General features: G+C 52.8%; 1 protein-coding gene across 3 annotated transcripts; it reads right to left on the minus strand.

Annotated features, from left to right (window-relative positions):
- Positions 1–1,301: 1,301 nt before the first annotated feature.
- On the minus strand, positions 1,302–12,200 carry KLK6 (kallikrein related peptidase 6). Of its 3 annotated transcripts, none has more exons than XM_054541057.2 (7): positions 12,055–12,200; positions 11,078–11,165; positions 10,602–10,649; positions 9,723–9,879; positions 5,852–6,099; positions 4,318–4,454; positions 1,325–1,986 (listed from the first exon to the last, which is right to left on the minus strand). In XM_054541057.2, exons 3-7 carry the CDS (start codon positions 10,639–10,641, stop codon positions 1,834–1,836), a joined length of 735 nt encoding a protein of 244 aa, XP_054397032.1. In that variant the 5' UTR covers positions 10,642–10,649; positions 11,078–11,165; positions 12,055–12,200; the 3' UTR covers positions 1,325–1,833. The 3 variants fall into 3 exon arrangements, with proteins under 3 accessions (XP_024093786.2, XP_054397032.1, XP_054397033.1); XM_054541058.2 differs by lacking the exon at positions 12,055–12,200 and adding an exon at positions 11,262–11,370; XM_024238018.3 differs by lacking the exons at positions 11,078–11,165; positions 12,055–12,200 and having other exon boundaries at positions 1,302–1,986; positions 10,602–10,823.
- Between the last annotated feature and the right edge of the window lie 3,271 nt (positions 12,201–15,471).

Here is a 15,471-nt window from a genome sequence, read left to right on the forward strand (position 1 = left end):
ACTCCGTCTCAAAGAGAAAAAAAGAAAGCCAATTTTCTCTCAATTAACTGCAGCTGATTTTGGTCTGGACCATCATTGGCTGGGTTCCTCTTGATGACCCTGGTGACTTTCACGGCTTTTACGGAGAAGGTTGCTCAAGGGGGGCCCAGGTCATTCACATGACTTCATAATTCCATCAACTCACAACGTCAGCCACTTCCTTCCATCGTGTCCCCGTGATAGAATGTTGCATTTCTTTGATTCTTAAGACAAAGATCATAGGGTCTTTCTAAAGCCCAGATCTGACCACGTCCTTCCTTTTCTCCAGGCCCTCGGGATCGGGTCCAAGTTCTTCTGCCTGGCGCTCAGTGGCATCATCTTCCACTGACCTACATTTCCAGCCATGCCATTCATTTCTCCCACCTCAAACCCCAGCCTCCACCATCCAGGACGATTCACAGGTGTCCTCACACCCCCAGAATTTTCTACATGTTGCTCCTTCTGTGAGAATGCCACCCACCCGAACTTCTCCAAAGGGTGAACTCATATCCAGCCTTCCTTTCCAGCCCTCCCAGGCCCAGCCCCACCTCAACCCTCATCTTCTCTCCCTGCATCATCACCTCAACCTCCTCCCCAGCCCCAGCCTCCAGTGTCTCCCCTCTGGTTCATCCTGCACATGGCCCTAGGGCTGCCCCAGCTCACAGACTTTCCATGGCTCCCCAGTGCCCTCAGGAGAAGGTTCCAGCCTCTCACGCTGGCATTTGAGATCCTTGGGGATCTAATCGCTGCCCTCCTCTCCCATCACCGTTACCCATGCATGGTGGTCTTCCTACCCTCCCACCTTCCTGATTTGGCTGTGACAAAAGTTTAGGCTGGGCGTGGTGGCTCACACCTGTAATCCCAGCACTTTGGGAGGCCGAGTTGGGCGGATCATGAGGTCAGGAGTTCGAGACCAGCCTGGCCAACATGATGACACCCCATCTCTACTAAAAATACAAAAATTAGCTGGGGGTGGTGGCACATGCCTGTAATCCCAGCTACTCAGGAGGCTGAGGGAGGAGAATCGCTTGAACCCAGGAGGTGGAGGTTGCAGTGAACTGAGATGACGCCACTGCACTCCAGCCTGGGTGACAGAGCGAGACTCCATCTTGGGGAGGGAAAAAAAAATTAGGGGCAAGAGCCATCTTTGAGGTCTAGCACAAGGTGGAGGCATCAAGAGTGCCTTCCTGGAGGGGAGGAAAAATCAAATTGGGCTGTAAAGGAGAACTGAGAATATCTAGATTTCAGAAAGGTGGAAGTCAAATCAAAGCAAAAAGCACCACTCATAATAAAATTCATTCTTTATTGAGTGCATGGTGGGCCAGGCGCTATTCTGTGTATGTCATAGGTGTGAAACCTTAAATCTTTCCAACAGCCACTGCCTTATGGAGACTGTGTCATCCTTATCTTCATTTTACAGGTGAGAAATCTGCAGTGAAGAAAGGTACATCCCAAGGGGACACCGATAGTAAGCAGTGGAGCTGGGATTCCAGACACGTGGCCGGGCCTCTGCAGGAAGAAATCAAACGTGTGGAAGGGTCGGGGAGAGGCGATGCCTAGAAGGGATTTTCCCGTATTCTCTTAGTGGTGGGGGTAAGACCAAGGACCCAAGTCCTCACTCATCACATCCTCCCCAGTGATGCAAGGATGGAGCTGGGGTAAAACCAGGGAGAATCAAGGCCCTCACGTCACTGTGTTTATTAAGCATCAGGGTCAGAGCTGGGCAGGAGGGGAGGGGGGCAAGGTCTAGGTGAGAGACGTTCTGGAACCAGCCAGTGGGGTGGTAGGTCGGGAGGTGGATGTCACATGTCAGGGTCACTTGGCCTGAATGGTTTTTTGGATCCAGTTTGTGTATCTGCAGACATTGGTGTAGACTCCTGGCTTCTCCTTTGATCCACAGGGGATGTTACCCCACGACACAAGGCCTCGGAGGTGGTCTCCACACACCAGCGGACCCCCAGAATCACCCTGCAGGAAAGAGGGAGAAAGTCAGATACAGATAGAAACCCAGAGACTGTGTGTGTGTGTGTGTGTGTGCGTGTGAGAGAGAGAGAGAGAGAGGTAGAAAGGGACAGAGGTACTTACTGAAAGATGGAGAGAAAGACTCAGGGACAGAGAGACAGAGAGAGAGACAGTAAGACACACAAAGGCATAGAGAGAGAATGGTAGAGAGAGAATAAAGAAGACTCAAAGACACAGATAGGAATGCCAAGATGCAGAGGAACCTAGAGAGCAAGAAAGAAAACAATTTAAGAATGGAGACTGAGAGGTGTGGAGAGAGGCAGAGGTGTAGAGACAGATGGAGAGAGAGAGAAAAGAAGAAGAAGATGAAGACGAAGACGAAGGAGGAGAAGGAGGAAGGGGAGGAGAGGGAGGAGGGGAAGGAGAAGGAGGAGGGGAGGGGGAGGGGGTCAGGGAGAGGGAGGGGGAAGAAGAGGAGGAGGAAAAGAGGGAGTGGAAGAGGAAGAGGAAGAAGGAGGAGGGAGGAGGGGAAGGAGAGGGAGGAGGAGGAGGGGGAGAGGGAGAGGGAGGAGGGGGAGGGGGAGAGGGAGAGGGAGGAGGAGGAAGAGGAGAAGAGGCAGTGGAAGATGAAGAGGAAGAGGAAGAAGGAGGAGGAGGAGGAAAAGAAGATGAATAAGAGGAGGAGGAGAAGAGGAGGAAGAGGAGGAGAAGAGGAGGAGGAGGAAGAGGAGGAGAAAAGGAGGAGGAGGAAGAGGAGAAGGAGGAGGAGAAAAAGGAGAAGGAGGAGGAGGAAGAGGAGGAGGAGGAGGGGGAGGAGAAGGAGGAGGAGGGGGAGGAGAAGGAGGAGGAGGGGGAGGAGAAGGAGGAAGAGGGGGAGGAGAAGGAGGAGGAGGGGGAGGAGAAGGAGGAGGAGGGGGAGGAGAAGGAGGAGGAGGGGGAGGAGAAGGAGGAGGAGGGGGAGGAGAAGGAGGAGGAGGGGGAGCAGGAGGAAGAGGAGGAGGAGGAGGAGGGGGAGGAGGAGGAAGAGGAGGGGGAGGAGGGGGAGGAGGAGATGATAAGACCCAGGTGGGAGAGGTAGGGAAGGCCCAGGGAGAGATATGCCTGGCACTATTCTGTCCAGGGACACCTCTCCACCTCATGTCTTGAGGACAGTCTTGCCCGCCTGCCCTTTCTTTGTGTCCAACTTGCTATGTATCGCTTTCCCTGTCTCTGTCTCTGTTTCTGCCTCTGTCTCCCTCTTGGTTGGTCTCTGCACATCCCTCAATGCACTAGTCATTCTGACATAAAGAGGAGAGCCTGGATGGATGACAATGGAGGAAACCCAAGTTAAAGTACTCAGGAGGGCGTCCCCTTTCCCCAGCTAGTGTCTCCCTCCTCCAGAGCCTGGTTGTTTCTGAGCAGGACTCGTAGGGGCTCTGTTTGAGGAAGGACAGTCCCCTCACACCATCTGCCTCCTTACTGCCTCTCTTTGGTTCTTTTTGTTTTTAGACAGAGTCTGGCTCTGTCCCCAGGCTGGAGTGCAGTGGTGCAATCTCAGCTCCCTGCAGCCTCTGCCTCCTGGGTTTAAGCAATTCTCCAGCCTCAGCCTCCCGAGTAGCTGGGACTACAGGTGTGTCCCACCATGCTTGGATAATTTTTTTTTTTTTTTGAGATGGAGTCTTCCTCTGTTGCCAGGCTGGGGTGCAGTGGCACGATCTCGGCTCACTGCAACAACCTCTGCCTCCAGGTTCAAGTGATTCTCCTGTCACAGCCTCCTGAGTAGCTGGGACTACAGGCGCCCGCCACCATGCCTAGCTAATTTTTGTATTTTTAGTAGGGATGAGGTTTCCCCATATTGGCCAGGATGGTCCTAATCTCTTGATCTGGTTATTCACCCACCTCGGCCTCCCAAGGTGCTGGGATTACAGGCATGAGCCACTGTGCCCGGCCTAATTTTTGTATTTTTAGCAGAGATAGGGTTTCACCATGTTGATCAGGCTGGTCTCGAACTCCTGACCCCAAGTGATCCTCTCGCTTCGGCCTCCCAAAGTGCTGGGATTAAAGGCATGAGCCACTGCGCCTGGCCTCTCTGGTTCTTGATCCCGCCGCCTCCATCCTTGTCTCTGCACTTCCTGTCTCTGCCGACTGTGTCTTTATATCTCTGCATGTCCCTGACTGTGTCTCTGTGTGTTGAACTAAGTCTCTCCTTTTCAGGGCTTGGGTTCTCCCTCAGCCTGTCTCTATCTGTCTCTGTAAAGCTCTCTTTTGGCCTGTGTCTCTCTCTTCCTGTGTCTGGCCATGTTTTTGTGCCTTCGTCCTGTCTCTGGCTGTGTAACTGGCAGATCCGGGTCACCTCACCTGGCAGGAATCCTTCCCGTACTTCTCATCCCCGGCACACAACATATTCTGGGTTATCTGGCCGGGGTAGGCATGCTCACACTCCTCACGGGGCACCAGGTGGATATATGCACACTGGATGGTGTCAGGGAAATCACCTGTTAGGAGAGAGATGGGCCAGACTCAGCCCAGGCCTTGCACTCCCCATGTCCTCCCCAGCCATCCCCCAACCCCTATAAGTCCTCCATTCCCTATTGGTCCCTCTTTTCTATTGGTTCCCCTCTTCCTTTTTGTCTCTCATTCTTATAACCCTGCCTCCTAATTGGGCCCTCTTTCTATCATTCTTCCCTCCCATTGGCTGTCTTCCTCATTAATAGTCTCTTCTCCAGGAGTCCTCATTTCCTATTGGTTTTCCTTTTCTCTTAGGTCCCTCCTCCACTTTTCTCTCTTCCACTGGTCCCACCTTCTTCAGTAGTTTCAGTTGACCTGGAGGACTCTTCCTCTATTAGGCCCTCCTCTACTGTACCCCTCCTGATCAGTAGTCTATTCTTCATTGGCTACTTCTTGCCCGTTGATTCATCTTGATTGGTCACTGTATGACCATTAGTCTTTTCCTAACTGGCCATGCCCTCTCCCATTGGTTCTTCCTTTCTACTGGTTCTTCATCCAATGGTCCACCTCCGTCATTGGTCCTTTTCTAACTGTCCCCACCCTCCTTCATGGGTCCTCCCTTTCTATTGGCCCTTCATCCAATGGTCTACCTTCCTCATTGGTCCTTTCCTAACTGGCCCTGCCCTCCCTCATTGGCTCTCTTTTCCTATTGGTCTGCTTCCCTCCTTGGTCCTTTTCTAACTGGCCTCACCATCCCCTACTGGCTCTCCCTTCCTATTAGCCCTTCATCCAATGGTCCACCTCCCTCATTGGTCCTTTTCTAACTTGCACCATCCTCCCCCATTGGCTCTGCCTTCCCATTGGCCCTTTATCCAATGGTTCACCTTTCTTATTGGCCCTTCACACACAGGCTCACCTTCATGGTTCCTGCTGATCTATTGGACCTGTTTTTTCCTCTAGTGACCATTGATCCTTTCCCCTTAGTCCCTCTTCCATCAGCTCTACCCCCATTCACTGTCCCAATTCACATCCTTCAGTTGGCTTTTGTGCTTTATTGGTTTCTCTTCTTCCATCAGTTCCTTCTCCATTATTCCCTCCTGCTCTTCAATGAATCCTGATCAGTCCCCTTTGACCTTTGGCCTCCTTCCTGATTAGCATCTCCCCACTGACCTTCCCTCTTTATTGAACCTTCATCTTATGTTCCATCTCTCCCATGCTATTCACCCATTGGTCTACATTTTCCACTTGCTGTTCACTCACTGGCCCAGCTCCCAAATTCACTCTCCCTCCCCCTTGACGTTTCTCCCATTGAAACCCTGTCCCATTGGTCCTCACCATTAGCCCATCTTCCCATGGCCCCTCACCAATCGTCCCACCTCCCACCCTTTGGCCCACTTTCCCCAGTAGCCAGTAGCCTGCTCCCCACCAGCCTCCCACTACTGACCATCTGCTGTCTTGCCCCAGCCCAGGATGTGGCAGCTGGTGGTGTTGGCTGAGCAGTCCCTCTCCAGGGGAAGGGGCTGGATGAGTTCAGAGAGTTTGGCTGGGCGTGCCAGGCGCAACAGCATGATGTCCTGGTCATGGCTGGCGGCATCATAGCCAGGGTGGATCACAGCCCGGACAACAGAACTCTGCTCCTGGGAACTCTCCCTTTGCCGAAGGTTATGCTTCCCCAGGAAGACCTGAAGATTCCTGGGAAGGAAGAGGGCTAGGTCTCACCTGGAGCCCTTGGGCTAAAGTTGAGGCTTCAGAGAGGGCTGGGAAGTCATGAATCAGCTGGCCTGCTCCTCCCACAGTCTTCCCCAGCTGGGTAAATGGCAATTCCATCCTTTCAGAATAATCTTGGGGGCTATTCTTCACTCTCTTTATTTCATGCCTTACATCCAAGCTGTCCAGAAATCCTTTTGCCTCTCTGAAGCATATCCAGAATCTGGCCACGTCTCACCTTTCCCACAGCTACCATCTTGGTTTGAGCTGCCTTTTCACTTCCTACCTGAACTAGAGCAGTAGCCTCCTCACTGGGCTCCCTGCTCTATCTCTGGCCCCCCACAGTCCATGCTCCACAAAGCAACCAGAGATATTTTAACAGCGTAAGTTGTTCCTGTGCCTCCTCTGCTCAGCCCCTCCTACGACTCCCATCTCACTCAGAATCAAAGCCAAAGTTCTCAACGTGGCGCACCAGGTCTTGCAAGCACTGCCCCATCATCTCTCAGACATCTTCTCCTCCCACTCTCCCCTTCTGTCCCTCTGCTCCAGCCAAACGCTAGCTTCCCTGTCTTGCTTTGAACACAGTAGTGGTCTTCCCACCCCAGGGCCTTTGCACTGCTGTTCCCTCTGCCAGCAAGTCTGTCCTCCAAGTATCTGCATAGCTCACTCCCTCACTTCCTTTAAATGTCGCCTCTCAGGGAAGCCTTCCTTAGTTGCCCAATTAAAATACAAATACCTATTCCAGTAGGCAATTCCTATCTCCCTCCCCTGCTTTCTGTTCCACCAGAGAACCTATCACAGTCATCTGACATGCTGTATGTTTATTGTTAAATATTTACTCATTGTATTATTTCTCCTCCTTGCAGAGCAATGCTGTCCACTAAATGCTACGATGCTATGATCTCTATGTGCACCGTCCAGAGGTGGCTGGGGGAACCACAAGCTACAGGTGGCTGCTGAGTACTTGAAATGTGGCTTGTGGATTTTCCATTTCATTAATTTCAATATAATTTGCTATATGTGGCTGATGGCTACCATATTAGACAGTGCAGCTCTAGGATGTCAAGATGGGGATTTTTGTTCTATTCAGATATAGTATCTCCAGTACCTTGATCAGCACCTGGCACATGATAGGTGTTTGATACATATTCCTGAAACAAACAGAGTCACTCCCTTGCTCAAACATCACCCATGGCTCCCCATTGTCCTAAGAATAAAGCCTGGGCTCCTCCACTTGGCACTGGAGCCCCTGTGTGATCTGGCTGTAGTCACTTTCCAACCTTATCTCCCAGCACCTTCTGCTCCGCAGTGAACGGGAAATTTTCTTTTCTGAGAATACTCAAGACGGTTCTCACCTCAGGGGTGTTATCACTGCCTTTCCTCTGCCTTGAACACTCTTTTCCCATCTTCATGCCTCTGCTTGGATTTTATCTCATTAGAAGGTCCTTACTGACCCTCCTCCATCTAAAGCAGGTACACCTATTCTTTTCCTTCATAATTTGTAATTATATGGGGTTTTGAAGGGTTTGCTTCTTTTGTTTGTTTTTTTGAGACAGGGTCTCACTCTGTCACCCAGGCTGGATCTGCAGCGGTGCTCTGTAGATGACAGCTCACTGCAGCTTTGAACTCCTGGGCTCAAGTGATCCACCCACCTCGGCCTCCCAAAGTGCTGGGATTACAGGCATGAGACTGTACACCACAGCCAGCCCAATTTGCTTCTTCTTTCTTTCCTTTTTTTTTAGACAGAGTCTCATTGTGTCATTCAGGCTGGAGTGCAGTGGCACAATCTCGGCTCACTGCAACCTCTGCCTCCCAGGTTCAAGCGATTCTCCTGCCTTAGCCTCCCAAGTGGCTGGAATTATAGGAGCCCACCACCATGCCTGGCTAATTTTTTGTATTTTCAGTAGAGACAGGGTTTCGCCATGTTGGCCAAGCTGGTCTTGAACTCCTGACCTCAGGTAATCCACCCACCTCGGCCTCCCAAAGTGCTGGGATTACAGGCATGAGCCACCGTGCCCGGCCTCCACTTTGCTTCTTAAATAACTGCTTGTCTGCACCTTTCTGTCCTTGTGCTCCCGAGGGCAGGGATGACGTGTGTGTCTCATCCATTGCTGAATCTCCACTGCCCAACTCAAATGTGGCACTTAGCAGGTGCTCTTAGTCAATGTGCATCAAAGGAATGAATGATGGTGGAGAGAGTCATCCCAGGTCTCCTTGGGGTCAGGGGAACCACCCCAGGGATTGTCACTTGCTATTTCGCTGCACCTCAGTTTCCTCATTTGCAAAATGGTGCCAAGAGTCCCTTGTGGTGGGCATTCCGGGAAAGGTGTATAAATGATTTCACTCAGCATCTGATTGGTAGTTAGCATTAAACAAGTGGCAGCTGTTGTGAATCTAACTAGTGAGAATCAGCGCCCAGGGTATTCATCCTGGGCCCTCCAGCTCCTCCAACTATGCCAGCTTTTTGGATGATCTCATCTAGACCCATGGCTTTAAATATACCTGTTTGCTGATGATGCCTTCATTTTAACCTCCAGCCCTGACCTCTCCTCTGAGCTCCAGAGGCCTCCCTGGCCTCCCTGCTGGGACATCTCCCAGGCATCTCAAACTCACCGTGGCTAAAGCAAAATGTCAGATGCTCCCCTGCCCACACCCAGCCTGTTTCTCTTTCCCTCTCCCACAACTCAGAGAAAGATGTGGCAAAACACCCAGTTGTTCAGGACAAATACCCGGAAGCCAGCCCTGCTTCTTCCCTCTCCCTCCTGTTCCTCGTTGCCAAATTCTGCTGGCTCAGTCTCAGAATTCCACATCCCAAGATATTCAACATCCCTCCATCCCCACTGCAACCGCCTGGGTTCAAGCCACCCTCCTATGTTGCCGGATGAAAGCAACAGCCCCCACGTGGGCCTCCCTCCCTCTCTCTTGCCCAGACCACGTTCCACGTGGTAGCCAGGGTGCTTGTAAAAATGTAAATCAGGCTGGGTGTGGTGGTGGCTCATGCCTGTAATCCCAGCTCTTTGAGAGGCCAAGGCGGGCGGATCACCTGAGGTCAGGAGTTCGAGACCAGCCTGGCCAACATGGTGAAACCCCGTCTCTACCAAAAATACAAAAATTAGCCAGGCAAGGTGGTGCATACCTGTAATCTCAGCTACTTGGGGTGCTGAGGCAGGAGAATCGCTGGAACCCGGGAGGCAGAGGTTGCAGTGAGCTGAGATCATGCCACTACACTCCAGCCTGGGTGACAGAGCGAGACTCTGTCTCAAAAAACAAACAACAAAAACAAAACTGCCCAGTGGCTTCCTACTGTGCTCAGAATTAAATCCAAATGCCCGTCATGCCCTGCAGGTCCCCAAATGATCCAATTCCCCCATTAGAAAGTAAGTTCAGGAAAACAGCAATTTTGCTTGTTTTCTTTTTTCTTTTCCACTGCTATGCCCGCAGGGCCTGGCACACATTAAGTACTCAATTAAGCAATGGCCGAATGCACCTGGCTATCAGATGGCCTCATGCTGGGATGGGGGGGATGCCTGTGTCACCTCCTGCCTGACATCTACAAGACACCCTTGGGGTTCAGTCGCATCCGCTGTTCATTTACGGTGTAGACTCACGGTTTTTTGCAGTGGGCAGCTGTGAGGACCCACAGTGGATGGATAAGGACCCCGCCACAGAGCAAGTGGCCCGAGGTGTAGAGGGCAGCTTGGTAGGGGTGAGATGTCTTGTCGCAGGGTCCGCCATGCACCAACTTATTCTGCTCCTCTGCCCAGGCTGAGGGAGACAGGATCTGAGTCAGAGAGGAGTTCTGGAGAAACCAAGCTCATCCCCCTCAACATGAACTCCAGTCAAGATTGGTCAGGTGCAGTGGCTTATGCCTGTAATCCCAGCTGAGGCAGGAGGATCACTTGAGCCCAGTAGTTTGAGACCAGCCTGGGTAACACAGTGAGACCTCATCTCCACATACACACACACACACACACAAATTAGCAGGGTATGGTGGCATATGCCTGTAGTCCCAGCTACTTGGGAGGCTGAGGTGGGAGGGTCGCTTGAGACCCAAGAGTTCAAGTCTGCAGTGAACTATGGATCATGCCACTACACTCCAGCCTGGGTGACAGAGTGAGACCCTGTCTCAAAAAAAAAAGCTTCTCTGTATTTCCACTCCCAAACTTACCCCATTCCCACTACAAACCCAACTGTATCCCCTATCCCCGGGCTCTCTCCAACTTTCCAACCTACCTCCTATCTCTTCTCTGTTTAGATCCCCATCCCTAAAGCCAACCCCACCCCAAACCCTCATATCTTCAAACCCACCTCCCACCACCCTCCCCATCTGTATTCCCCACCCATAGCCTAATCCCCAACGTCTTCCTCATTTCAAAGCTCCCCCACTCCAACCCTGTGCATATCCCCATCCCCAATACCAGCCTCTTCTCCATCAACAAGCCCAACCCTGTCTGCAAGCCTCCCCCATCTAAATGCCCTTTCCCCACCTGCAGCAATCAGACTCAGCACCACCATCAGCTTCTTCATGGCCGCTCCTGAAAGGGGAAGCCACATGGTCCATTAGTCACTGCCTCGACCCTCCCCCCATCCTTCTGTCTGCTCCCTCTGCATCCTCTCCTTCCTCCCTGGCCTGCTACACTCTCCTGCCTTGACCTCTGTCCTTCCCATCTAGCCTCCTGATTTATTCTTCCCCAGCCCACGTCTTCCATCAGAGGATCCCACGAAAACAGTGCCAAAGAGAATTCAGAACTACATCCACTGGTCCAGTAACCTACGGTGAGATTCTGATTAAATCTTTCTACTTTCTTGGGCACTGATTTGCCTTCCTGTCGACAGGAGAGGGTTACCCTAGGGGGCCCTAGCGTTCTTCCTCTGTATGGCAGTTTTCCTCTGAGCCTGGCTCTGTGCGCAATGGCCACCCACCCCGCCCGCCCGGCTGGTTCTGTATTGCCTGTGATCTTACCTACCGCAGGCCTCCAGGCCTCCGGGGATTCTTGAGTCGGGGGAAGGAACAGCTTTGAGACGAGCAGGCAGAATAGAAATACGGGGAGCTGTGAGGAGAGAAGACACTCAGATGTAGTGGCAGAGTCAAGCGGAGGACGCAGGGACAACAGAGCCCAGGGCTGCAGGCACTGCCAGACACACACCCCTGGCTCCCAGGCCTCCCTGGAAGAGGCTGGTTCTGTCCCCAGATGCTTCTGGAACGTCCTTTTAACCCCTGTCTCTCAGGTCCCTGAGCCAGGAGACTGGCTACACCCTTTTCCTCCTTACCCAGGCCTCCCACACACATTCCTCCCGCCCCCACGCTCTGCTCCTGGTGACCCCTGACCAGACCTCCCGGGAGGGGAGCACTGGTCCCTGAGTGCAGTGAGGGCCTGGACTCCTGGGTCTGAGGGAGGAGAGGCCGGGGACCTGGACTCCTGGGGCTGAGGGGCTGAGGGTTGGACTCCTGGGTCTGAGGGAGGAGAGGCTGGGGGCCTGGATTCCTGAGTCTGAGGGAGGAGGTGGGAACTTGGACTCCTGGGTCTGAGGGAGGAGGAGCTAGGGGCCTGGACTCCTGGGCCTGAGGGGTTTGAGGGAGAAGGGGCTGGGGGCCTGGAATCCTGGGTCTAAGGGGCTGAGGCCTGGACTCCTGGGTCTGAGGGAGGATGGGCTAGGACCTAAACTCCTGGGTCTGAGGGAGGAGGGGCTGGGGCCTGAATCTGAGGCAGAGGACGTTGTAGTCGGCTCAGTCCTTAGACCTCCAGGTCTTGGAGAAAGAAAGTGTCTGAAGACAAATTCCGGCCTCTGGGGCAAGCAAATGGTGCCCCAGGCCTCCCTGCACCCCCAGCGCTCTCTGTGCCACCCAGGGACCTGCAGGCCCTCACTCCGGGCTCCAGAGCCCTCGGGCACTGGGAACCAGCCTGCCCAGGTTCAGTGCGGTTGGGGTGACTCACACACCTGCCCGTAGGTCCCTCTGTGTGCTGCCTGCCGACCTCCGTGTCCCCAGGAGAGAGCGAGCCAGCTAGCCAGGGAGACACTGTGTGTCACCACACTGGCCCCCGCCCCTGCCCCGGGCTGGGGAGCAGGCCCAGGCGCTATGGGGAAAGGGCCCAGGAACAATCGGGCTTTGTCCGCCCCCAGCACCCCAGTGCCATGCTCCCAGCAGCTCCACGCCTCAACCTCTCTTCCGGCGGGCAGGCGGGAGGGCAGTTACATCAATGGCTTCCTTTTGTCCCTGTCTGACAGTCCTCCTTTGCAGTCTCTGACTGACCACCCGGCCCTGACTGGAGATTTCGGCGCTCCACATCCTCCTGGTCCTTCTCCTCCAAGTCTGCCCATCCCTGAGGTCTCGTGCTCCATCTGTCTCCCTGGCCATGGAGGGGAGGGGGCTTCCATCTCTCTCTCTCTCCCATCTCAGTCTCTGTATTTGTGTCTCTCTACCTTTTTCTCCACTTTATTTTGTCCCTGTCTCTCTCCCTCTTTTTTTTCTCTCTCTCCCTTCCTCTCTCCCTTCCTTCCTTCCTTGCTTCCTTCCTTGCTTCCTTCCTTCCTTCTTTCCTTCCTTCTTTTCTTTCTTTCTTTTTTTTTTTTGACGGAGTCTTGCTCTGTCACCCAGGCTGGAGTGCAGTGGTGTGATCTCAGTTCACTGCAACCTCCGCCTCCTGAGTTCAAGCAGTTCTCCTACCTCAGCCTCCCAAGTAGCTGGGATTAGAGGCACCCACCACCACGCCTGGCTAAATATTTTTTGTATTTTTAGTAGGCAAGAGGTTTTACCATGTTGGCCAGGCTGGTCTTAAACTCCTGACCTCAGGTGATCCACCCACCTTGGCCTCCCAAAGTGCTGGATTACAGGTGTGAGCCACTGTGCCCGGACTCTCTCCCTTTCTTTCCCCTTGATTCTCTGACTCTCTGTGCTTATCTTCTCCTGGGTCTCTTCTTAGATTTCCCCGGGGGTAGCACTGTGTGTGCCCAGAAGGGAGTCAGGTTCCCCAGGAAGTAGCGGGGATGATTCCTGAGCGATGAGGAAGCTAGCAGGATGCAGGAGGACTTGAGGACTTATTGATGAGATGCGGACACACAGCGAAAGGCATGCAGTTAAGCAGAAATCGGAGAGTACTTGGGAACGACGTGGGGCTGTGATGAGATGGTGGTGCCGGGCAGTAGCAGGGAGATCCGGGAAGACTTGGGGAGGTGCCTTTGAACTTGGGCCTAGAAAGCTGAGCCAGGCGTAGGTCAGGAGGAAAGGCTGTGAAAATGCCTGGCCTGCATGCACATGGGAAACCGCAGGCAGTGGCTGGAGTGGTTGGTATGGGCTGGAGGGTGAGGGTGTGTGCGTGGCAGAGTGGAGAGAAATGAGGAGGGGGAAGTCACTGAGTAATAAGGACAATGATAGGAATGAAGTCTGGCTCAGCACCTGCTTGGGCTGGGCACTGCAGGTAACTTAAAAAAAATTCTTTTTTCTTTTGAGACAAGGTCTTGTTCTGTTGCCCAGGCTGGAGTGCAGTGGCACGATCCTTGCTCGTGGCAGCCTCAACCCTCCTGGGCTCAAGCGACCCTCCTGCCTCAGTCTTCCCAGGAGCTGGGACCACAGGCATGAGCCACTGTTCCCAGCCAACCCTTTTCTTTCTCTTGCATTGAACCTAATTGTCATCTTGCATTGCCCATCCCCCATCACTCCAGGGATGAAGACTACTTTGGTATTCAGTATACTCTCTGGGTGCTCCCTCTCACATTTGGTCCCCACTGACCTCAGCATCTTCTTCTCAGGACGTGCTATCCTCACAGACAGCAAGTCTGATGTTGCACAGCCCAGTCACCAGGCCCTATCCCTCTGCCTCCTCTCTCTGGGGGGTCTCTTCCTCTCTGTCCCCGCATCCCCAACCCAAACTCAGAGCTGCACCTCTCCCACCTGGACCAGGATCCCTCTGTTCTCTGTATCCCTTGCCCCAGAGAGATCTTCCTGTGCCTTGTGCTGACCTTGCTCCTCCTATCACAGACCTGCCCTGGGTCCCCATCTCCCTTGGGACCAAGTCCCAGTCCCCCAGCCTGGCATTTGAGGACCTTTAGCATCCAGAGAGATCCTGGCCAATGAAATGTGATGCCAAGCATGCATGCATATTTACGTTTTCCAATCACCACACATTTTTTTTTAAGTCAGAAGATTTTTTAAAAGTGTCCTTACCACAAAAAATAAGGGTGTAAAATAATGCATATGTTAAATAGCTTGGTTTAGCCATTCCACAATATATACATACATATATCAAACATGATGTTATACACCAGAAATATACACAATTTTTACTTGTCAATTAAAAAATAAATTTAAGGCCAGGCATGGTGGCTTATGTCTGTAATCCCAGCACTTTGAGAGGCCAACGTGGGTAGATAGCTTGAGTCAGGGAGTTCATGGACCAGCCTGGGCAACATAGTGAGAAACCATCTCTGCAAAAAGTAAAAAAATTAGCCAGACGTGGTGGCGCACACTTGTAGTCCCAGCTACTCAGGAGGCTGAGGCAGGAGAATTGCTGAGCCTGGGAGGTCGAGCCTGCAGTGAGCTGTGACTGTACCACTGCACCCCAGCCTGACATGGCTGGACAAGGTGGCTCATGCCTGCAATCCAAGCACTTTGGGAGGCAGAGGTGGGAAGATCACTTGAGCCTAGGAGTTCAAGACCAGCCTGGGCAATATAGCGAAACCCTATCTCTAAAAAAAAAAAAAAGAAAGAAAGAAAAATATTACCTAGGTGTGGTGGCACACATCTGTGGTCCCAGCTATGCAGGAGGCTGAGGTGGGATAGTTGCTTGAGCCTGGAGGCCTGGGTTGCAGTAAGCCATGATCACGCCACTGCACTCCAGTGTGACAGAGCCAGACCCTGTCAAAATTTTTTTAAAAAGAGTCCTGAGTGGTGAGTGGCCCTCACACTGCATGACACAGCTATGCCTACGTCTCTGTATGGCTCCAGCTTTCTAGAACACATCAAGCTTCCCCGACCCATGCCATGCCCTCTGGCCTCTGGCCCTTCACTGAATGCTATTCCGTCTTCTTCTTGAGATGGAGTCTCGCTCTGTCGCCCAGGCTGGAGTGAAGTGGCACGATCTCTACTCACTGCAACCTTCGCCTCCTGGGTTCAAGCAATTCTCCAGCCTCAGCCTCCCCAGTAGCTGGGATTACAGGCACACACCACCATGCCTATATTTTTAGTAGAGCTGGGGTTTCACCATGTTGGCCAGGCTGGTCATGAACTCCTGACCTCAGGTGATCTGCCCGCCTCGGTCTCCCAAAGTGCTGGGATTACAGGCATGAGCCACTGCGCCTGGCCTTTTCTCTCTTCTTAGCATGTTTTCCCCACCTTTTCCTGGCAATAACCTGTTCTTC

This window comes from Pongo abelii, chromosome 20 (assembly GCF_028885655.2).
Source record: "Pongo abelii isolate AG06213 chromosome 20, NHGRI_mPonAbe1-v2.0_pri, whole genome shotgun sequence".
Taxonomy (NCBI): domain Eukaryota; kingdom Metazoa; phylum Chordata; class Mammalia; order Primates; family Hominidae; genus Pongo; species Pongo abelii.